Genomic DNA, 25,786 nt, shown 5'->3' with positions numbered 1-25,786 from the left:
GGTGTTTTATTATTTCTGTTTGAAAAAATTATGATTTGTCACATGGTTTGGCCGCTATTTTGGTTTTCTTCCAAACAAAAAATAGTTTTTTACTCATTCCACAATTGCGTGATTATTAGCTTAATTTGATTAAAATAACAAATGACCGTATATGGTTAACGGGAGTTCATTAATATACATAACGGTCATATCTGTAACACCATTGCAGAACAGAACATACATATTTTGTTTGATGCCTTCATTATGGCACTGGCTGTAACTGACACAAGGAAGGCCCAATAAAAACTTACCTGTCACATGACCTTTTCCGCAATTTTGCATTTGGAATACTAGTATTTGCAAAGCCATCGGCTATTAATCATTCAAACTAAAAATACATATGGTTTGTTCAGAATTGTTCATTTCATGATGAGATATAAAATTTTTCAATTGGTCGAAAATGCTATTTTCGAATTGTTAAATTTTTTAATACTTCTCAGCGTCTAGCAATCTGAAACGATTTTGTTCCACAATTAAAAATGTAGCCCAGTTCATTTTGATATCCACACAATTCCAGAATTATTCTGTTATGTGTAAGTGCATTTGTAGTAACAGGACGCCCTCTTCAATCATGTATTTGTGAAATCTCTCAGTTTTAACTGAAAACACATGGGAATACTTGCGGCTGAATAACCATATTACAGTTAGTGATACACGTATGTATTCAGTAAATGGGCGACAGTGTAGGTGTAGATATACTTTTTGTAATAGAACCATTTGAATCAACACATCTGTTTTAGTGCATAATACTCGCAGAAAAACTGTGCGATTTATTTGCCAACAGTCAACGATGCATTAATAAACTACAACAAAATGTCTAGTTCTATAATAAATTTATTGAAGTAACAATATCATCATTCTGGCAAAAGCTAATACTACCACCATCATCATTACTACTACGGTATTCTATTTGATTTTTCGGATGATAATTAAATGCATAAGTTACTATCATGGGGATAGAACCATAAGTAATGCAGTAAAAGTTCACTGCATGTACTACATTCAATTACATTATTAGTAACTTCATTGTTGTCTTACACATCTCTCTCTTTCTGCAACCATATTAGACAACACAAGTCAGTAAAGTAATTCATTATAGATTCAATAATAGTTGTATAGTGCAGTGTTTCAGATATTCTATAGTTGACTGCAGATGCCCAGAGTGAATTATCCTATGTTCCGGTCACTACTGATATATAGCCATTGCAGACACATGTAATATCACAATGTATGACTATTATTATGTAAAGACAATGAAGTCTGATTGATAGCATCAGCGATGTCTTGTATAGTTACAGCAGAAGCCAAGATTGAATGATTCCAATGTTGGAATCATTACTGGAATGAATAGTTCCCTGCAGATACAAAGTCGAATGGTATACTTCGACAGGTTTCATGACAACACGTATGGCTCATATTATGTATCCATCAATAAATTCTGCTTGGTAGCATCCATGTTGGCGTATATAGTTCGATGTAGAGACTCGGATAGAATAATCTTAATGTTACAGTTATTATTTGGCTGCACAGTCCATTGCTGATAGAAATGTCAAATGGCATGTTTTGCAGAAATAATGTTGAAATATATGACTTTTAATAAGTATCCATCGTGAACTATGATTGGTAGTATCATTGCTGTCTTGTTTATTTCACTTTAGATGACGAAATACGATGGTGTGGCTGTTTAATGCAGATGAGCGCGATTTTTCTTGCCATGACTCCATATTGTAATGTTACATCGTAGTACCATTTTCATCTTGTAAAGCTGTCTTGATGTAATGCACAGTTCATCGGTTATCAATATTAAAAATATATTGACCCATATAATGTTGCCTAGAATAGCTGAGAGGAAGTACAACAATGAGGTGAATGTTTGATATTACAGACTTGTACCTAAAAATAGTAATGACGAGGGTAGTAGGATTGACAAAATATTGTGCTGATGTTAAATTACAGTAAGTTTTTGTGTTGATAGTTTTACATTACATTAGTCATTATATTATGATCATGTTGTGACATCATGAAACAGAAATAAAATTTCATTAGAACAAATTCATTAACATAATTACTAAAACTTACAACCACCCTGTCAACAAAATGTATATAACCACATGATAACCATGCAACAAGATAAATGACCCAGTCAACAAGGTGGATATCATCACACACTACTCATGCAAGAGGATAAACCAACCTGTCAAGGTGGATATCATCATATGGTACTCATGCGACAAGATAAACCACCCTGTCAACAAGGTGGATTTCACCACAATGTATTCATGTAACAAAATAGCCTACTTTGTTAACAAGGTGGATATCATCATATGGTAATCAAGTGACAAGATAAACCACCCTGCCAACAAGGTGGATTTCACAACAATGTATTCATGTAACAAAATAACCTACTTTGTTAACAAGGTGGATATCATCATATGGTAATCAAGTGACAAGATAAACCACCCTGCCAACAAGATAGCTCAATCTATCAACAAGGTGGATATTGTCACATAATGCACTCTGCCAATATGTTGTATATAATCTAATGGTTGTCGTGTAACAAATCATTCAGACACTATGCAGGTTAATTACAGAGATTAAAAAACACAATCAATGTACATTTACAAGTTTTGCAAATAAAATAAATTACAAGTGAAATGCAGCAACTGCATCCACAATTCTGTATTTTTCATTTTCTCTTCACTACAATAATCCTTGAAAACTATCAGTTTCTATATTGTACTGTGGAATACTTTATTTTCACTGGAATTAATTTTCGCTGAAAAGGCTTTTTGGGCGTTTTGCTTGGAATTTATTTTCACTGATTTTTGATGAGGTTAATGTGAAATATAGAAAAAAAGTATATTCGCTGAATTTTATTTTCACGGAATCATCCTTTCAGCGAAAATAGCGAAAATAAAGTATTCTACAGTATTACATTGTATCATTGTAATCAAGAGAACTTTTATGGCATATGCATTTGCTTAATCACTGTGTATAATAAATAAAAAATATTTTTTTGTATAACATAAATGCTTTAAATTTGAATTCATAAAATACATAACATGTTGCAATTTAAAATTAATATAGAAATAATCATGGTAGATAAAACTAGTAGTAAACAAATTGAAATTATTTTGACTGATTGTGGCATGTGCCAGCGACTTTCGTCAAATAACAAAATATTCAGTGTCAGCCACTGTAAAATAAATATACATGGTCATGTGACAGATAATCCACCCTGTGAATATAACATGGATAGTGATGTTAGCAAATTACTTTTGTTGACTGTCAATATGCTTCAACACGTCAGACAGGTGAATATATAATTTAGCTTATGAGCACTGTTGATATCAAGAGACATAATAATCTACGTTGTCAATAGAATTTTAACATAATAGAAATGAACAGGTTGGGTATTGTCACATATCACATACACAACAAAGCAAGCCAGTGGATATCATATGCATATAAAAGTGAAAAAAAAAATCTAGGAACATCCATAAAGTATGCAGGATTTAGTAGTGAAATGTTTGATCACATTTGCAAAGGCTAGAAAGTATTAAAGCTAGAAAAGTAAGTTAAATACCAGTTATAACACATATAAAGTTATCATATTGATAATAGATCTATAACTGGTTATCAGTAAGCTAACCGTTTACTATTATCTACAAAGAAATTGTTAACTTTTATCTACAAAGACACTCGTTCTTGTATAAAGCTCGAGCCACAACCAAACTGGCTGCAATATTAAACAGAACAATCAATGACAAATACAAGAAACAATACTCTCAAATTAAAAAAAAATGTATGATATAATTACATACATACTGATGACTGGCACACCACTACTCCATCCCCAAAACTCCACCCCCCTGCATACTTTATGGATGTTCCCCACTATAAAATGAAAAAAAAGAAAAAGGGGAGCCGCGATATCTATCCCTCCCCACACTCAGAAAATAGTTGCGAGGAGTGGGCACTCATTATTATTTTAAGCGGCGGATATAATACATACATCAAGTCAAATAAGTATACGTATAGCTTCATGGAAACTAAAATATCGTGGATGAACTGTTACATTAACACTTTCTTTACCTTTGACATACACATGATCAATAAGTGTGCCAGCTTCTGTAGTTGGTTGACATACACACTGCCTGAAACCATGTTCTTGCAGTAGCTTCATAATCGATGAAGAGACAAAGATATTTTGGTTGAAATCTCCCATGATAATTGTCCCACCTCGCCGTTTATCGAGCTCTTCCACAAGGACAAGTAAACTTTCTCTGAATATCTCTAGCTGATATGATGCCGGTCTGTATATAACAGCAACTGTTAAATTCAAATCAGTTAAACAAAATACCATGCATTCCATATTTGATATTGGCAAGTTCAAAATCTTAAATGATTTGTTTTGTTTTGCATATACTGCTACACCACCATGGCACTGCTCCATCAACTTTGCTGTATTGTCAGTAGATCTATTATAAGAAAGACATCTTGGTTTGTGATTAAAACTAAATCCATTCAATTCAATGTCAAACTGAGGTTGTCTGTCAGTTAGCCACGTTTCAGTAAGACATATGACATCAGACATCAGGAATGTATTATCATTCTGAATGTCTTGTATATGAGACTGAAGACCCTGAACATTATGCATAATTAAATTACATGTGTAATTTGTGCCTGACTGCTCGGACGACTCGGTGATGAACTTTGGCATGTTTTCCAATGCTGCTTGCACTTTCTCATTGCAATAAATTGCAGATGTTCGGAAGTCCTGCACAATGAGTCCACTCAAAGATGTCACTCGACTTAATGCCACATAAGCCTGTCCTGATGTAAAGATTTTTTTCAAATTAACAACAGCTCTGTTTACAGTTAAACCTTGTACTTTATGGACTGTACAAGCCCATGCTAACTTAAGAGGGAACTGTCTTCTGATACCACCATTTGGTGCAACAGTGTCTTCATTAACTTTAATGATAGTACTATTTTCTGGCAATGCTGAAGAAATTGCACTTGTTTTTCGTAACTTTTCACCCACTTTGGCATTATCGAATATTACATATATTGCAGACGGAAAATTATTCCCTGGTATCATAGTTATGTGACTTACAGTTCCAAATACACCATTAACTAGGCCATCTGAAACATCAATGTTTTTTGTAAGTTGAACTCTTGCACCAGTAGCTAATGTTATACTTTCTGGTAACAGATTCATGTAAACCTTCTTATGGGGATTTTGATTCCTTTCCAGTTTACCTGTCTTTGCATTTTTGGTATAATCCTGAGCCTCAATATATACAGGATCTGTGCATAGCTTATGAAGCATAGTTACATTGCATTCATCAACCTGTACATTTGTACCAAAAATGTGAATTGCATCAGTTTCCTCACCAGTTTCTCGACCTTCAAGCATTTTTACATCAGTGGAAGACAGTGCCTCTCCTTTCTTATGAATTCGTAGCCTATTAAGTGTTTCAGCAAATGCTACATCTGTCTGTCTCATTATTTCAGTCAACTCTGCAAACATGAAATTATCTTTCCACAGGTTTACAACTTCATTTCCAACACATAATGGGCTTCCTTTTACAGGTGGGAGTTGGTAAAAATCACCACAGGCAATGACAGAAACATTACCGAATGGTGAATGACTGCTAGTTTGTTTAATCTGTCTCAATCGACCATGGATATAAGCAAGTAATTTGTGGTCCACCATAGAAATTTCATCTATCACTAAGATTTGAAGTGTAGTTAGTTTACAACGAACGCTGTTAATCTTTTCATTACCCAGTGGTACATATGGTAGCTTGGCATTAACTGGTATAGATAAAGCACTGTGCACAGTCATACCTCCAATATTAAATGCAGCAACACCAGTTGGTGCTGTTAAAAGTACAGAAATATCATCAGGATTCGGTAATGAACGAGCAAGAGTGCGTGTAGCTTCATAATTCACAGATTTGATTAAATGACTTTTCCCAGTTCCAGCTCCACCAGTGACAAACACAAAAAATGGATCTGGGTTCAATCCATTGCTTTTATCTAGGCACCACTGTCGGATTTTGTAAAATATTTCAGATTGTTTCACATTCAATTTTCTCAGCATAGAGTGCCCCTCAATCGTTGACATTGAACACGAAGGTACTACAGCATGGCTATCTGAAATCTGTGGTTGTTCTTCTAGATCAGGAATTGAAGTGTCATACTCATTTTCATCAGTATTTTTCTGTGCTTCTTCAAGGCACTCAATTCGTTCAGATTCAGTTTCTGGGCATATTTTAGCCCATGCATCTTCTAATTGACCACATTCATCAAGTAATTTTGATGCAGTATCAATAGCATCAGCTTCTTTTTCGAATAAGGCTCGATTTCTGTCAACGATCAATTTCACCTTTTCCAATTGTGCATTTCCCAATTTAACTGCTCCATCCTGGTAAAAATTTTCAAAAGATTCAAATCCAACAGGTTTCAAATGTTCATCAATGCGATGAGGGAGAAAAAGTTGCAATATACTCTGATAATATTTCCCAGGATTCTTTGTCACTGAAAATCTTGCATATCTTATAACAGCAGGCTCACTTCTAGACCTTTTTTGCATATGACCAAGGTCGTTCTTTAAAGTTACTACTGGATTTGTTCTCTTGTCATTATTGACATTTGACATTTCAAATGTTGAAAGAACTCTGTACTCTGAGCAAAACGCAGCAAGACACAACATATCAAACTCTTGTTCATCTGGTCTAGCTTTGTATCTGTCAACTATGCTAGTCATCCATATATCATCTTCATCTACATTAGTACCTTCATTTTTTTTCCTGATAATCTCAAATGGCAAACTCATTTTAATAGGATTGTCCCCAGTTGGAATAAACTGGACTTTTCGTGATGACTGCTTCAGCTTTAGATTACATACTCTATATACAGCCTCTTGGGCACTAACTTCTCTGTTTTGAAGATATACATTTCCTAACTGTTTTAATGCTTTCTTAGCATCAACATTGCCTTCTTTTGTAGCTTCTTTTTGAGCATGATCCAACAATAACCCCATCTCTCGTTCTGCTTTGGAAATGTAAGAAACAATATATACAACACAGGAATATGCATCAACAACAAACTGTATATCCATATTTGCATCCCAACAACGGAGTAGATCTGCATTATACTGATTCACCCATACATCATTTGGCTGTCGTTTCAAAACAACAGATGTTTTCTTTGTTAACAATGTATTTGCCTTTTCAAAGATTTCCTGCGTAATTCCTATATCCGAGAATAAGGAATCTACACTTTCATATTCCTTTTGGTTATCAGAAAGGGCTTTCCAAACATTTCCAAGAATTTTCTTTGCATTTTCTTTTGTCATGGACAATTTATGTATTCCCATATCAGAATCTTCGTCCTCAGTTACATCAGAATCTTCTTCTAAAACGTTTTTTAATTGCAACTCATCTGTTTCATTATCAGGTCGACAAATGAATGACCTTGTGCAAGGAGGTCGTGGAAAATTGAACCTGCAATTCATGCCTTTCTTCTTGCAAGATTTTGAATGTCTTGTGCTGTGTTTTTGGACTTTGTTTACAATATCATGCAATTCTGAATCCTCTTCTTGAGAAGGCATATTACAAGTTACATACTTGTCAACAAAATCAACCACTTTATCATCAGCATCATTATCAACAATCGGAGCATTTTCCACCCAGAATAAGCAATGCGTGTGTGGTGAACCACGTTGTTGAAATTCTACTCTGTAAAAATAGTCTTTGATGTGCCCAATGGGACGTGCTGAAGACATTATTACACGAGTTAAAAAATAATGGAATCTGTGATCAAACATTCTAGCTGCTGTTACTGGGTTCTGTCTTAGTATTTCACATTTCTGAGACCATTCAAGATCACTAGCGGAAGTGCTATAGTCACCCTGTTCATGAAGTATTGTTTCCACAATTTCCTTCCATCGCAAGTCAGCAGATGAAAATGAGCAAAACCAAGTTGGTATACCTAATTGCCTTATCATTGCAAAAATATCTTTTTGGGTAGCTTGCCAGTATGGCGGTGTTCCTCTGATAGGCGTCATAAATTTGTAGCCTTCATCATTCTTTATAATCTCTATCAGTTTGTCTCGGTTTGTTAGAACCTTTGATGTTACTTTCTCACCTAAAGCAATACCATTTCCTTTACGAAGAGCAATTGACACTTTTGACTGGACCTGCTCCAATTCAGACAAATATTGTGCATAGAATATAAAGTCTATATTTCTGGCAAATCTGCCATCAGCATTCATTAAACGTGTATGTAGATACCGTCCTAGGGTTATTCGAACATCTCGGTCATCTTGAAGTGTTGGGGATCCAGTTGGATACAATACTGGAAAGCATTTTGCTTCATTGCATTTGTCCATCAGGACTCTTACTGGTTTATTGTGCTCTGCTGGTGCAACACATACATCATCAAAGTGATAATCAAGAACTTCTTGACCTATGTCAAGTGGTTGTAAGCAAGTGTCCACAAACATTCCATGAACATCGTCTGGTTCATTCTCTGTATCAGATGTTTCACTATGTTCTTTGTCAGAAGAGTTCTCATTATCTTCATTTCTTGATAAAGTGTTTTCCCAATCCACATTGAATTTTACATCTTTATACCATTTATTATTCGTTTGAAGATACACTAAAGCATTTTTGACATGACCTTTCTTAACACATTTAAACTGGTAGTGACCTTTGTATGTAAGTTTTCGCTTCAGTTTAACTCTTATTGTCTGATCCTCTGATTCAATTCTTGGTAAAAAGCTTGTTGCTTTCACCACACTCGATGGTACACAAACAACTGGCCCATGAACGCCTTTTTGACCACCTCTTGGCAAAGCCAACATTTTCAAAAATGGAATATGCAATGCTACTAAATGCTGTTCCAAATCATTGAGGCATTTTAATTCATCAGGGATAGTTTTCAAGTCAAGGTTGTTCACAACCGCTTCTGCAGGCATCTTTCCATGCAAAAGTTTCCTTTGACATGTATAACAAATCCATAATTTACCAGCAGAGCTTTCCTTTAACTGACATTTATCATCACATGACAAGTTGCATGTATGTAAATAGGTCTCTGTTATACACTTCTGTGCAATATATTCTCTTTCCTTGTCAAAAGCGTGTTTGTTACATATAATCACTTGATTTCGAAATAGTCGTCTGTGACAGACACTACAAATGCAATCCGGTCCTTTGGAGACTTCACATTTGAATAGAGCTGTAACATGTTCAATATTTTCATTTTCTGTTTTCATATACACTTTTTGGTTAATACTACGTTCAATCAAGCGCTGCTTATAATCTACATCACAACGGTATTTTTCTACACTCAACCTCTTTTTAGTCTTTCTGAATTCAACATCTTGCTGATACTTTTCTGTAAACTTTGATTTCTTGGTCTCCCTGAATTCAGCATCATGCTGATACTTTTCAGCAGACTGAGCTGCACAACGTGCTTTCTTTGTTTCTCTGAATTCAACATCTTGCTGATACTTTTCTGTAAACTTTGATTTCTTGGTCTCCCTGAATTCAGCATCCTGCTGATACTTTTCAGCAGACTGAGCTGCACAACGTGCTTTCTTTGTTTCTCTGAATTCAGCATCTTGCTGATACTTTTCAGCAGACTGAGCTGCACAACGTGTTTTTTTGGTCTCCCTGAATTCAGCATCTTGCTGATACTTTTCAGCAGACTGAGCGGCACAACATGCTTTCTTTTTTTCTCTGAACTTAGCGTTTTCATGGTATTTGTCATAACTCTGCTTTTTCTTTCTCTCTCTAAATTCTGAATCCATGTGGTATAGTTCTTGCTCTCTTACATAACTTTGCTTCTTATCATTTGATTTGGGTAATAAACTTTGACTAACTGTCAGGTTTTTCTTTTCATGATATCTATCCCGTCTGACTTTCAATTGCTGACGTCTCGATAGAGATTTACGTTTTCTTGCCTTGTTTAATTTGCATACAACAGGTACATTATCATCAGTTTCCATACAAACATTTTCTGTAGCACAGTTACTATGTGTACAATTCCTCGATTCACCATGCATCTTTACACACTTCACAACTTCATAGTGGTTTTCATTGCAGTGCTTTAAGTACAAACCATTAGTACTATTACGGGAGCTTTTACTAGTTTGAGTAAATCGTCTCCACCTATCAACATTGAATGTATAAATATCTGTTGCCAGCATATCGGCTGCGACAAAAATTTCAACCTCTGTGCCCCATACACCGGGCAATTGTATATTTGATCGTGTTACATAATCATTAACTGATTGGTATTCCGGTCTAATATATTGAGAGAAAAGTTGGGCATTCAACTGCAAGTGCTGCACAATCTTGTCTCTTATCGTCTGGTGATTTTGCTCAGTACCACTTATACAATATGATAAAGCTCTGAACAAGCAATTACCATCACCTTCAATATTCTTCGTATAACAAGGATCTCTTAGTTCAGAACCATATAAATGCCCTAAGGTTTCAGTTTGATGTTCATATGTTAAACCAAGTGTCCTGCAAATGCCTACACATGTACTTGCCTCAAGTGGATTAAATGTAAAAGTAACTTCCCTGTACTCATTCATAATTACTAAATCATCATCACTAGACGTTACGTTAATTTCATTTGCTATGCCTCTGGAAGCAACAACACTAATTCCTGTTACTTCAAATTGTGTGTGTTCACTTACGTTCATGGATATTCCAAGATTACAACAGTGTTGATACACCTGCTCAACATTTTTCATTTGCAAGAGAATACTCGAGCCATCTGCTTCAACCATGCCTTCAGAATTTCTTGAATGTGAATCAAATACACAGTAAATGCCATCTGCATTCAATACAGCAAACGTTGCTCCATTAAAAGTGATAAAACAAGCATCAAACTCTGACAGTGTTTTGTGCAATGCAGTATCCAATGATACAACAAACTCACTTTCTGCATGTTGCTGGGAACCCATTAAACCAACTAAACTGTTACCAACTGTGACAGAGAATCTAGTGTCAAATAACTCCACTTCTTTGTCTAATTCAGAAACTAGAAGATATATTGCATTAATTCTCGAGGACAAATCATTATAATATTCATTGCCAGCTTTCAAAATTGTGTCTAAATCATAACTATCCCATGATATAACATTTTTAATTTTACTGTATACAAGCGACAATAAACAGTTAGCTACACACTGTCTTCCAACATTTTCTGATGGGAAAACAAATGGATCTCCTTGATGAAAATTGCCACTGATTGCATTTACATTCCCATCAGTGAACAGCTTTTGAAGCTGGTCAAATGTTTTGTAATCTATTTCACATTGGTTTCTCAATTCATTAGTAAGTATTGCATCCTTTCGGAATTCATTTGTAAGCATTGTGTCCTTTCGTTGCTCATTTTGACAATCATCATCCTGAAAATCATCAAGATACTTAGTACTGTAATTTGTGTTTTGCTGGAGGCACGAAACCTCACTGTAATTCATGTTTTGCAGGAGGCAAGAAACCTCACTATCATTCCTGTTTTGCTGGAGGTCAGGATCCTCACAATCATTCCTGTTTTGCTGGAGGTCAGGATCCTCACAATCATTCCTGTTTTGCTGGAGGTCAGGATCCTCACAATCATTCCTGTTTTGCTGGAGGTCAGGATCCTCACAATCATTCCTGTTTTGCTGGAGGTCAGGATCCTCACCGTCATTCCTGTTTTGCTGGAGGTCAGGATCCTCACTATCATTCCTGTTTTGCTGGAGGCCAGGATCCTCACTACTGTCATTCCTGTTTTGCTGGAGGCCAGGATCCTCCGTCCTCCTGTTTTTTGAGAGGACAGGATCCTCTATGTCAATATTCCTGTTTTGTAAGAGGCCAGGATCCTCAGTCTCATTACTGTCGTTGTCATTCCTGTTTGTAAAGAGGCCAGGATCCTCTGTTGTGGTCAAGTTTCTTCTGTGTTTCCTTCCTTTCTTCCAGTATTTACTTCGAGGCATCTGGAAACGACATAAACCAAAACGCAGAATACATTATTCAAACATGCATTGCAAACATTTTTTAAAAACACTGAAGCAACACCACCACAGTGTTGATCAATGAAGTGCACAATTACTCCATACTAGTACTTTACTGGAGTTTTAAATATTAACAACATTCAAGTCGATTAGTTTCTATGCCAACCATTCTTCCAATAAAGTAAATTTACATTTCATCACTTATTGCACATCCACCAAAAATAACTTGCCTGCACAAGTAATAGTTTTGGGTAACAGGTTTATTTGTAATCAATATTTACCTTCCCTTTATGGAAAAAAATACAAGCTCATGAGTCAATGTCACTCACTAAAAGTCTATAACTAAAGGCTTATGAAAATGCAATAATATTTTTGTTTTAATGCAACAAATATTTGAAAATTTCATACACAGACTTCAATCTGAGTAATCTAAGAACAATCCTCCAAAAAGAGAAAAATGGTGGTGACCTTCTCCATTAAAATGCAGCTTTGAGACATAATCTCACCTGAAAATATATAAGCCAAGAAAACAAAACTCCATTAATTAAAATTATTTACGTACATATACTATCAGGTGACAGCATAGGTTTACTGAGTAAACTGTATACTATCATGTGACAGCATAGGTTTACTAGGAAAACTGTATACTATCAAGTGAGAGTATAGGTTTACTGAATAAACTGTATACTATCAAATGACAGCATAGGTTTACTAGGAAAACTGTATACTATCAAGTGACAGCATTGGTTTACTGAGTAAACTGTATACTATCAAGTGACAGCATAGATTTAATGAGTAAACTGTATACTATCAAGTGACAGCATAGGTTTACTGAGTAAACTGTATACTATCAGGTGACAGCATAGGTTTACTGAATAAACTGTATACTATCAAATGACAGCATAGGTTTACTGAGTAAACTGTATACTATCAAGTGACAGCATAGGTTTACTGAGTAAACTGTATACTATCAAATGACAGCATAGGTTTACTGAATAAACTGTATACTATCAAATGACAGCATAGGTTTACTGAATAAACTGTATACTATAAAATGACAGCATAGGTTTACTGAGTAAACTGTATACTATCAAGTGACAGCATAGATTTACTGAGTAAACTGTACACTATCAACAGATAGCATAGATTTACACTAGCATAGTGTACAGGTTACTCAGTAAATGTATGCTATTAGTTGACAGTAGACAGGTTACTCAGTAAATCTATGCTATCAGTTGATAGCATAGATTTACTGAATAAACTGTACCATCAGTTGACAGCATAGATTTACTGAGTAAACTGTATACTATCAGTTGACAGCATAGATTTACTGAATAAACTGTACATCAGTTGATAGCATAAACTTACTGAGTAACCTGTACATTATGCTAGTGTAAATCTATGCTATCAGTAGATAGTGTACAGTTTACTCAGTAAATCTATGCTGTCAACTGATGTACAGTTTATTCAGTAAATCTATGCTATCAACTGATAGCATAGATTTACTGAGTAACCTGTATACTGTCAACTAATAGCATACATTTACTGAGTAAACTGTATACTATCAAATGACAGCATAGGTTTACTGAATAAACTGTATACTATCAAATGACAGCATAGATTTACTGAGTAAACTGTATACTATCAGGTGACAGCATAGGTTTACTGAGTAAACTGTATACTATCAAATGACAGCATAGGTTTACTGAGTAAACTGTATACTATCAGATGACAGCATAGGTTTACTGAGTAAACTGTATACTATCAGGTGACAGCATAGGTTTACTAGGAAAACTGTATGCTATCAGGTGACAGCATAGATTTACTGAGTAAACTGTATACTATCAAATGACAGCATAGGTTTACTGAATAAACTGTATACTATCAAATGACAGCATAGGTTTACTAGGAAAACTGTATGCTATCAGGTGACAGCATAGATTTACTGAGTAAACTGTATACTATCAGGTGACAGCATAGGTTTACTAGGAAAACTGTATGCTATCAGGTGACAGCATAGATTTACTGAATAAACTGTATACTATCAGGTGACAGCATAGATTTACTGAGTAAACTGTATACTATCAGGTGACAGCATTGATTTACCGAGTAAACTGTATACTATCAGGTGACAGCATAGATTTACTGAGTAAACTGTATACTATCAGGTGACAGCATAGATTTACCGAGTAAACTGTATACTATCAGGTGACAGCATAGATTTACTGAGTTTACTGTATACTATCAAGTAACAGCATAGATTTACTGAGTAAACTGTATACTATCAGATGACAGCATAGATTTACTGAGTAAACTGTATGCTATCAGGTGACAGCATATATTTACTAAATAAACTTACTGTATACTATCAAGTGACAGCATAGATTTACTGAGTAACCTGTATACTATCAGATGACAGCATAGATTTACAGAGTAAACTGTATACTATCAGGTGACAGCATAGATTTACAGAGTAAACTGTATGCTATCAGATGACAGCATAGATTTACAGAGTAAACTGTATACTATCAGATGACAGCATAGATTTACAGAGTAAACTGTATACTATCAGATGACAGCATAGATTTACAGAGTAAACTGTATACTATCAGGTGACAGCATAGATTTACAGAGTAAACTGTATACTATCAGGTGACAGCATAGATTTACAGAGTAACTGTATACTATCAGATGACAGCATAGATTTACAGAGTAAACTGTATACTATCAGGTGACAGCATAGATTTACAGAGTAAACTGTATGCTATCAGATGACAGCATAGATTTACAGAGTAAACTGTATACTATCAGATGACAGCATAGATTTACAGAGTAAACTGTATACTATCAGATGACAGCATAGATTTACAGAGTAAACTGTATACTATCAGGTGACAGCATAGATTTACAGAGTAAACTGTATACTATCAGGTGACAGCATAGATTTACAGAGTACCGGTAAACTGTATACTATCAGGTGACAGCATAGATTTACTGAGTAAACTGTACACTATCAACAGATAGCATAGATTTACACTAGCATAGTGTACAGGTTACTTAGTAAATCTATGCTATTGGTTGACAGTATACAGGTTACTCAGTAAATCTATGCTATTGGTTGACAGTATACAGGTTACTCAGTAAATCTATGCTATCAGTTGATAGTGTTCAGTTTACTCAGTAAATCTATGCTGTCAACTGATAGTATACAGTTAACTCAGTAAATCTATGCTATTAGTTGACAGCACACTCTCATAAAATTTGCAAAAGCCAAAGACCTTGGGATGCTCACAAAGGTAAGTGAGAGATTTTCTACGGATTATGTAAATTGAAGATGCAGCTTTAACAATGCAAAACTTCTTGTACTTAACTATGTTCCAACATGCACACTTTCCCTTACACCACTATGTCAATCATATAGCTGTTAATTAATTCTCACCTGCAAAATACGAAGGCAAAGAACATTATATTGGTATGTTAGTGCAGCAGTATGGTCAAAACAATCACACTGAAATGACTTGCTGACTTCATATTAACAAAATTGAAATATACTCTACAGATTTGTATTATCAGTTTGCACTAATAAAAACATACTTATTGACAGGAATATTCCAAACACATGTGATTCAAAATAGCAAACTCATTGTCACTTATAAAAATTTTTGATGTACCATAAAATCTGTATTAGAAGCCACATCCCTAATAGAAGTCACACCCATTCTTTTTGAATAATTGACAACCAAACATTCACAATTTCTCATATGATGCTCTAGTAGAAGCCGTATAATACAGATTTTACCATATATTTTCTTAAAATCGCTTTAACTGATAAAGCATGTTAATACACAGTGCAAAGAAACAAATTATAGGAAGCATATGTTGCAATCTGGCTCAATGTGTTTAATAAGTCATTATCATACACAACTGACAGAATGTCAATTATTTGAAATGTTTTAACAATATTAAGATTAAAAAATAATTACGCACAAATGAAATGAAATTAAATCACCTTGAAGCAGACATAATTTTTCCCACAACATACACAGACAATTTGATACCGTAAAAATCCTAATATAAACCACAGTTTATATTACCTTACAATGTATAAATTTAAAAATTGGGGTCAAAAGCTCTAATTCAGGGTGCAGTTTATATTACGCACATATTGCAATCACTAAATGGGCGTGGCCACCCCCCACAAAACATGCAAAAAACAAACAACACACCATACAATCTCTTGAATAGGCATCAGGGAAGTATGAAAGGCCTTAACTTCGGTTCTAAAATAGGCGTCGTGTATTGTTGAAAAATTACAGTCAATCAAAATCAAAGAAAGCTTAGAAAGAACTCCCATGTGCTGAGAGTATTGGAGACACATTAAATATAATTCGAAATTACTTAGCTGAAAACTAATTATGCAAATCAGAAAATTAATATGACCAGATTTGAGTGTAAAACTAATGAGGTCTGCGCAATGTAACAGAAAATCTATGTCTCCAAGTTTAATTGAAATGTGATTAGAACCAAAATATTATGAATTATTATGCTTATTAGGGAATTAATATGAACAGATTTTTACCCCAAACTAATTAGGTTTGTACATTGTCCTAGAGCATCTTTGTACTAAGTTTCATTGAAATGGAATAATTAGTACCGTGAAAACTCCAAAATTTCGACCCCTCTAAAAATTCGACCACCTATTTGTTTGCCGGGTTTCGGTGTTTTATTTACCTCCAAATTTTCGACTCCACTAAAAATTGCCGACTCATTCTTATTCGAAAATTGCGACCAGTTTTAGTTTTCCCCCAAACGAAAAAAAAAACCGATGTGAGCGTTCAAACGGGACCTTCCTCGAAGGCATGAATCCGGGTTTCTGATTGACTGAGAGATTTTTATTTTATTGGTAACGAAAATATATTCTAAATAAACGAAGTTTCAAATAAAAACGAACACAAAAATCTCGGCATGCTGCGTTTCTGAATTGTTGATTATTACTGTACTCAGTAGTGATTATAATAATGTACACAAAATAAATTTGTTGAATGGTTATGAAATACAAATAAAAGTCAACTTAGTTTCATCGTAAGCGAATGATTCCGGTCTCGTATAAACGTTTGATGCTGTAGGATATCCGCCATGTTCTCTTAGGTCAAATAGGTCAAATCGCTAATTAACCAATCAAAAAGCTGGATGATGCCAACGTGTTCAAATTACCATAGCTTATTTAAATATGTTAATGTTATTGAACGCAATGCGGAAGAGATTGATGTTGTAGTACGATATTTTGGCTTGGATTTTGATGCGAAAACGGCATGATTTTTTTTAAATAAAAAAATTAGTTGTTTTTAAAAAATAAACTGGTCATCTGAAGAATAATTTAACATTGTTCTCTTGAATAGGCGTCGGGGAAGAGTGAAAGGCCTTATTTTGGTTCTAAAATAGGCGTTACGAAATATTGAAAAATTAGTCAATCAAAAAAAAATTGTACATGATACAAAAAATACTCAGTATTTTTAATGTAATATGCATTTATTTTTTTTAATTTTCTTGGTAACGAAAAGTATATTCTAACAGAAGTTTCAAATAAAAACACGAATGCATTGCTTAGTAGCAAATGATCTCATAACGGTAGCTCGATCCGGCCATGCTGCGGGTCACAAGTGAATAACTTACTTGTTTTCGAAGTGTTGATATTGGTGATTATTATTTAGTAGTGATTACAATAACGCACGAAAAATAAATTCGTTGAATTGTTATAAAATGCTACCCCAGACCATTCGTCCCGGTGTTATCGCTATCGCCACACGAGACTCCAGCTTGTCTCCTATACAATTTGACTGCGCACATCCAGAAAGTAGATGTAGCTGTGATTGGTGGAATACTAATGAGTTGAGTGTCAATCAAACGCCCACGCTATCTTTAGTAAACAAAGTCACGTGACACGCGCCATTTTAGTTTTGGCAGGCGATTTCAAGGCAGCACGCTTAACCCTTTCGTTCACAGGTTGGGAGATATTAGAATGACTGACAATTTCACGCCACTGTTTTACATTATTGGCGGATTTTTCTGCGCTATCAATCTTTCTCTTACAAACTAGACATAGATGAGACGACAGAGTCGCTCCTTTCACAACGTCGCACTGGATCAAATTGGAAAGACGATTTCCATAAGTTATCCCTCCTGCTTTTCCTGGCTTGAATAAATTCACACACGACTTTAACTGTCCACAAACTAGAAGACTACACGAACACAGTCTACAATAGTCATCCGCAACAATATGTATGTATTTCTTCGGTGTACTGATGCACGAATGCACCGTGACACGGTGTTTCTCGGGTGTCGCCATCGCTGAGAATGCCGCCGGCGCAATTTTTCACCCAATTCGCGATTCTGTTTTGCAACATTTTATCAAAATTCCCTTTGACAAAATCGCCGACAAAAGCACCGCTTTGCTGATCTTTTGTTCTATAATTCTTAATGCAAACACCGACCCTAGTAGTAATTAGTAACGTCGCCTAGTACATATGAACGGTCGTCATTGCAAATCGAACATCCTTTTGAAATTTGGACGTCGGGCAGGCGATTTCAAGGCACCGCACTTAAATATTAGCAACATATTTTTCTGAGCGGTTGTTTATTCTCTTTCAAACGAGACATAAATGTGACGACATAGTCGATCCCTTATCCACCGCTAAGAATGCCGCAATGTTTCGTTCGTTTTGCAACATGCCACAAATCGTCGAAAAAAACACCACTTCGACGGAAGCTTGCGTAATAAGGGGGTTAAAACAAGAAAACAAATGCCATGTTTAATACATATCGACCTGTTTTACTTGCGAAAGATAACGGAACATGAACTCGTTTCGTGCGACTTCGAACCCGAAGGAACACACCAACAACGTTGAATTTACCCGCTATCTTCCAAATATGGTATATTAATTTATTCAGTTGTTTATTTAGAGTGACGTCCGCGGTCGAATGCGATTGGCTATCGATGTCAGTGCAAAGGTCATATGAATATTAAAATTAAGTGGGCGGAAGGAAAATTGTATAGGAGACAAGCTGGAGTCTCGTGTGGCGATAGCGATAACACCGGGACGAATGGTCTGGGGTAATAAAATGCAAGTAAAATTCAACTTAGTTTCCCCGTAAGCGAATGATTTCAGTCACATGTAAACAGCCGATACGATATCCGCCATGCTTTTGAATGCTCACGTGACGTATTATTGACCGATGCTGGATGGTGCCCATGTGTCTAAATTACATAGCTCATTTAAATATGTTAATGACAGTTCAGCGACCTCATGGTGAACGCAACACAGAAGAGATTTACCGATAATGTAGTGCGATCTTTTGCCTTTGATTTCCATGGGAAAACGGCATAATTTTTTTTTTTAAATCAAGAAATTATTTGTTTTCGAAAGATAAATTATTCTTCAATGCTCAGTTTAACACTTTTACGGTGATAAAAGCTCATTGTCTAAAACTTACGAAACACAGACGTATTCAGAAAGAGTATTGACAGAGGTCGCAGCCAGAACAAAAGCAGTTTCATTGCCTGAATGAGATGTTATCACCGCTGAACAATAAATAGGTGTGAATATTTTTAGGCATGTTGTCGAAACAAAGAATAGGATTAGGAACAATGCTGTTTTGGAACAGCTGGTTGAAACAATGAAGTCAGTCACGGTCTTGTTGAATTGGGGGTTAGTAATAGGTACTTTTCATGTTTTCAATTTTTGTTAAGAACTCTTTAACCCCAAAGCCGGAATTGGGGGTGCGGTTACTATTACGTATGCGGTTTATATTAGGACTTTAACGGTATCCACGGATTATTACCAAAAACTAATCAAAACCTAGCATTAGTTCAGAGCATCTATGTACCAAGTTTCATCAAAATCCAATGAGTGGTTGTTTAGATATCAGTGGAACAGTCATGGAACCACTAAAAAATAGCTAATTATCATGCAAATTAGGTAATTAATATGCACGGATTTTTACCAAAAATTAATCAAATCTGCGCATATGTTCAGAGCATCTATGTACCAAGTTTCATCAAAATCCAATGAGTGGTTCTTTAGATATCAGTGGAACAGTCATAGAACAGCTAAAAATTAGCTAATTATCATGCAAAATAGGTAATTAACGAGCATGGATTTTTACCAAAACCTAATCAAATCTGCGCATTGGCCCAGAGCATCTATGCACCAAGTTTCATCAAAAACCGATGTATGGTTCTTGAGATAGCAGTGGAACAGTCGGACACACATACACACACACATACACACATACAGACACACTAACTGTTCACATGATAAAAAAAAAAAATACTCAGTATATTTAATAAATATGTATCCATTTTTTTAATTTTCTTTGTAATGGAAAGTACATTCTAGCAGAAGTTTCAAATAAACACAAACATGAATGCATTGCTTTATAATAGTAGCAAATGATCATAGTACAGTAGCGCAATCCGGCCATACTGCATAAATAACTTACTTGTTTTCTTAGTGTTGAAAAGTATTACTTAGTAGTGATTATAATTACGCACAAAAAATAAATTCTTTGAATTGTTATGAACTGCAAGCAAAATTCAACTTAATTTCGCCATAAGCGAATGATTCCGGTCATATGTAAATGTTCAATGTGATACAATATGATATCTGCCATGTTTTTTGAATGCACACAAAACGTGTTTATTGACCAGATAGATCAAGTTGCTAATTAACCAATCAAAAAGCTAGATGGTGCCAACGTGTTCAAATTACCATAACTCATTTAAATAGTAGTTGTTTTTGAAAGATAAACTGAGCATTGAAGAAGAAATTAACTGTTTTACAGTGATAACAGCTCATTGTCAGAAATTTACGAAAACATGGACATATTCATAAGGAATTATGACAGAGCTTGCTACCAGAACAAAAGCAGTTTCACTGCATGTCTGACATCTTATCACCGTTGAACAATAAATAGATGTGAATATGTTTAGGCACGATGATGAAACAAATGAATAGGATGAGAAACAATGTCGTTTTGAACCAGCTGGTTAAAACAACGAAGTCAGTCACGGTCTTATTGAATTGGAGGTGTGATTTTCAATTTTTTTTGAGAACTCTGTAACCCCAAAGCCGGAATTAGGGGTGTGGTTACTATTACATATTTGGTTGATATTAGAACTTTAACGTTACAAATAATAAGTAAAAAATAGGTATTGAAAAAAATTTTGAGGAAAAAATTACAGCAAATATTACACACAAAAAATGTTAAATAAAAAATCCCACACACAAGAGGCAATAATTAGCATGCGTTGAATGTGAACAACAAATAAGTGAACTTCATCCTATCATGGAGGTAAAAAAGAAGAATACAATCAAAGCAAGGCTTGGATCAAAGGTACCAGGAGAATCGCCACTGTTTCTACATACTTCATGGAGTTTATTTGCCGAATGGACCAAACAGTTGGCTTTTAGTGTGGTAAGGATTACCATGCAATAGCATATCACAGACACCTTCAGCAGCACTTGGTGATTTTCATTACAAATTCAGTCAAAATTTTATAAACAAATATGGCGTTGATAGATAACACACACAAGTTTGACTACGAAGCTGAAACTGCTATTTCCTTCAATTCAGAAGACGTAAATAAAATCTAAGGCCATATTACAGACAAAGAATTGTTTTGCATATGCTGTGAATGAAACAATTGCTCGAAAACAGAAAATGCAGCAAATATCTTGTACATTGTGTATAAAGAAAATTGACACACTGTCACGGGAAGTATGACATACACAGGGTATAAAATTCAAAAATTGTAATTTCTAACATCAAAATTCAGTGTCTGGTACAACACAGTGTGGTCCATGTCATGGACCATTGCAAACACCATACAAGCTTTCTTTTTACTAAAAAAACATTTGTATTAAGATTTTGAAATATTACAATATTAAGTTTATTTCCTGTTCGAAAGTATTTGAAAAATTATTTCAATGCCACAAAAATGATAAATACATCTATTTAATTTACTTTTTCAATTCCACAGCCAGCTGGCATACAAGTGATAATAAAATAAATGCAAAATTGTCATCTAACTGTAAGGCCATCGCTGACTAGCTCCTGATTTGGAATGACAATTTTGGTTTCAAATACCCCAGTAAATTTGTTTATTTGTTCTTCGTGTTATTAGGCTCTTATATCATAATAATAATACTATTTATTCAACACTAAAACGACCTACAATAGTGGCGATCACGTTAGAGATCTCGGCACGTGCTGAGACTCGGGACCGAGTCGGCACGTGCCGAAAATTGTGTGTGAACGGTCGGGACTGAGTCAGCATGTGCCGAAAAGAACTCGATCTCGGTCCCGATGGATGCTTGGGACCGAAACTCGGCACGTGCCGAGATTTACTGCCTGAACGCTCGGCACGAGCCGAAATCACGCCCTCGGTGGTAAATTTAAGAAAAACATAAGTTGATTGATACTAGCATGAAATTACGATAACAGGAAATTCGGATATACGAGTAGATGGTCGGATGCTGTAGTAATGAATGCAAACCGTCATCAGCGACCCATATTTATGTGCTGCTACAACCTCTATTTTCTTGCACATTTTACATTGACGTGAAAAAAATAATTATGTTTCGAATTTTCTTTGCCTTTCATGTGCACGATGGCTCGTAATAAACACCATTGCAACAAATGGATATAATTTCACTATAACAATTATTATTATCATCATATGCGTATCGTTTGGGCCAACAGATCGACGAATGAGAGCGTGATTTCGGCACGAGCCCAGTCGGTCCTAAGTGGGTCCTAAATAACGTGAACACAACTGCTGTAATCCCTCTGCAAACACAACTGATTAAAAATTTCGGCACGTGCCGAGATCCCGTAACGTGAACGTAGTAAATGAGTTGTTCTATGGTCGTATAAAATTAAAAATAAAGATAAAATAGAATAAACTAAGAAAGGTTAATCAACTACACAAAATGCTAAATAAAGCTAAATAATATTACAAACACACAAAGGATCACAATAAACTTGTATGGTACAATACAATACACTAGCTATTACTGCTAAGTAGTGAAAAATCACATTAAAATCACATTAGAGTCCATTGTGGAAAGAATATTTTAATTTTGGTGGGGCTGCTCACATCTCATTTGCATACATTTGTGTATGTATTGTGCAGTCTTATTCCTCAACAATATTTCATAATTGCTTTGAATTTTTGGATTTCATCTAACTTACTGAAATTTAGTATAATTACCTTACAGTACTTGAATAATTCAATTCTGTGTTCATTGTAAAGACTGCAGTGCATAAGGAAATGTACCTCATCTTCAATCTGCTTTTTATCACAGTTTTGCAATGCCAATGTTATTTTTTTATATGCAAGGAATTTTTCCACACAAAAAAAGACGAACCCAGCCGGATCGTTTGACTGTAAACTTTATGGTATTTCTTTCCGATTTATAGGAATCTCAAAAAACAGTTTCTCAACTTGTCTCTTATTTGGTTTCACGGCGGCGCACATATAGTTAATATCGATAAATCAATCGCTTTTATTTTATTATCACTTGTCCGCCAGTCCGAATGTAGGTCCGGATCAAACATGACGTCATTTGAAAAACGCGCCATGCTCCTGAAGCTAAATTGTTTTCATTCATAATTCAACAACAACAGGTACAAATTATTAAAAAATCACAGTCACGGTATTCTAGAATATATATGAATTGACAATAAGCAGTAAGAATACTTAGATAGCGAATTAAAATCATGATATCCCTAATTAAACACAGCGGTATTTAAAATGTAGTACTCACCTTCAAGGAAATCAGGTTATGACCCTTCACCGAACCTCGTTCCCAGATGTGCACAGCTTTCGACATTGTACTTCGCAAATATGCAGTAAATTCTATTTTATTACAAAAATTGTTACGTGTATTTTACTTAGAAATTTTAAAACTCCAGATCCAATTAAAAATGAATTCAAGAATAGTTTATACTTATTTAGTGACCAGTCACGCTGATTATGTCTTGGAATCGAGGTCAATCGGTAACTAAATAGTCCCTTTTGTCTTTGGCGATTTTCTGCATTTATCTGCCAGATTTTTTAATCTTTTATCATTGTTTGGTGTTAGTCTTTTAATTGTATTAATGATAATACAGTACGTCCCTATTGTATGCAAGTTTTAATTACTAGTAACTTGTCGCGAAACATTGATCGAAGTCACTCCGAGAAGTGAACAAGACCATGGAGGTGATAAGACAGAACAATGTGAAAATTTCAGAAAGATTAGTTCTCTGAAAACCGGGGCTCGTTTACTCATGAAAACGGACTTGCATTGATCATTCAGTATGATACTAGTAAATGATTGCTTCAGTACTCGGACTATCCATTGTCATCACGTCGGAATTAATCATGCCAACACACCCGGAAGTTGTACACGTCGATTCGCGGTCCTGTTGACAAATAAGAAATAACAGCGAGAATAGCCAACAAGTATGTGCGGCAATAGCCAACTACTGTAATGCCTCTGACAGTGAGTACTTGGGCGAGTAAAGTGTACTGTACATACATGTAGCGACCAAAGTAACTATAACTAAAACAAAGTGCACATCTCTAAGCAGCTCACATTAATATCTTATGACTACTGTAAAATAATTTATTTTAGCTGGAATTATTTTTCACTGTTTAGGTGTTTTGTATGGTATTTTTTTTCACTGACTTCTAACGAGTTGAATGTAAAATGTACATGTAAAAAGCTATATTTGCTAGATTTTAGTTTTACTGAATCGTTGCTTCAGCGAAAATTAATTCCAAGCAAAAATTTATTTCACTAATTGAATTCCAGATACTGAAGTCACAGTGTCAGACATTTCTAGCACTGTGACAGATGTGTGAACCAATGAAATATAGTAAGTCGTTATGGTTATTATACATTATTCACTCTGTACAAGAATCTGTTTTGCTTGTGAAGTATTACAATAAATACCAGTTCCCTATGGACATAAATTAAATCTTGGTTTGTATTCATTTTTTACTTGAATAATCGTCCTGTTACAACAGACTTCACACATAAATGACAATTATGTAGCAGTAACAAATTCTCTGGGGTCCTATGACATTGTAACTTTCACAAAATTTTGTAAATTTTATAACTGCCATAAAATAACAAAAATTAGCGGTTAAAATTAAGAATCTCCCTTTAGTCATCCAAATCTACAGCTGACCGAAAAACTTTCCTCATTTTTAGGGGCCCAAGCCCGAAGGGCGAGGCCCCTATTCTTATTGTCCGGTTTTTTTAGGGGCCCAAGCCCGAAGGGCGAGGCCCCTATTCTTATTGTTCGGTTTTTAGGGGCCCAAGCCCGAAGGGCGAGGCCCCTATTCTTATTGTCCGGTTTTTTCTTCTTTCTTTCTTTCTTCCGTAACTTTTTTCGTCAAGCCGTTTGAGAAAACTGCTGAACGGAATGGTCTGATAATGCTCTATACTGATAGTCCCTAATGTGAACTGGTGCAACATGCTTTCAGAATTTCGATTGGTCAATTAGTTTGGCAGCCATATTGGATTGAAATAAAACCGGAAGTGGCTGTTTGACCACTTTCTGAGGGTCTAGGCGTTTAGATTTTTTTATGGTATATAGTACAACTCATGTGTAATAAATATCAGCAATAAAAACTTTAACGGTCATGTGACTTTTCCCGCCATTTTG

General features: G+C 35.2%; 1 protein-coding gene and 1 long non-coding RNA gene across 2 annotated transcripts; both read right to left on the bottom strand.

Moving 5' to 3' along the window:
• Positions 1-4,060: 4,060 nt before the first annotated feature.
• On the bottom strand, positions 4,061-12,049 carry LOC146726096 (uncharacterized). Its single transcript, XM_085496277.1, has one exon. The coding sequence runs from the start codon at positions 12,047-12,049 to the stop codon at positions 4,061-4,063; it is 7,989 nt and encodes a 2,662-aa protein (XP_085352403.1).
• A 260-nt stretch (positions 12,050-12,309) lies between these two features.
• On the bottom strand, positions 12,310-23,959 carry LOC146726095 (uncharacterized). Its single transcript, XR_014928655.1, has 2 exons — positions 23,896-23,959; positions 12,310-12,573 (listed from the first exon to the last, which is right to left on the bottom strand). It is a non-coding gene; the product is annotated as an uncharacterized LOC146726095 (long non-coding RNA).
• Positions 23,960-25,786: the final 1,827 nt, after the last annotated feature.

The sequence above is a fragment of the Saccoglossus kowalevskii genome, unplaced genomic scaffold (assembly GCF_978046115.1).
Source record: "Saccoglossus kowalevskii unplaced genomic scaffold, keSacKowa6.1 SCAFFOLD_35, whole genome shotgun sequence".
Taxonomy (NCBI): Eukaryota; Metazoa; Hemichordata; class Enteropneusta; family Harrimaniidae; genus Saccoglossus; species Saccoglossus kowalevskii.
The sequence above is the reverse complement of the archived record's forward strand: the minus strand, read 5'-3'. Positions and strand labels throughout refer to the sequence as shown.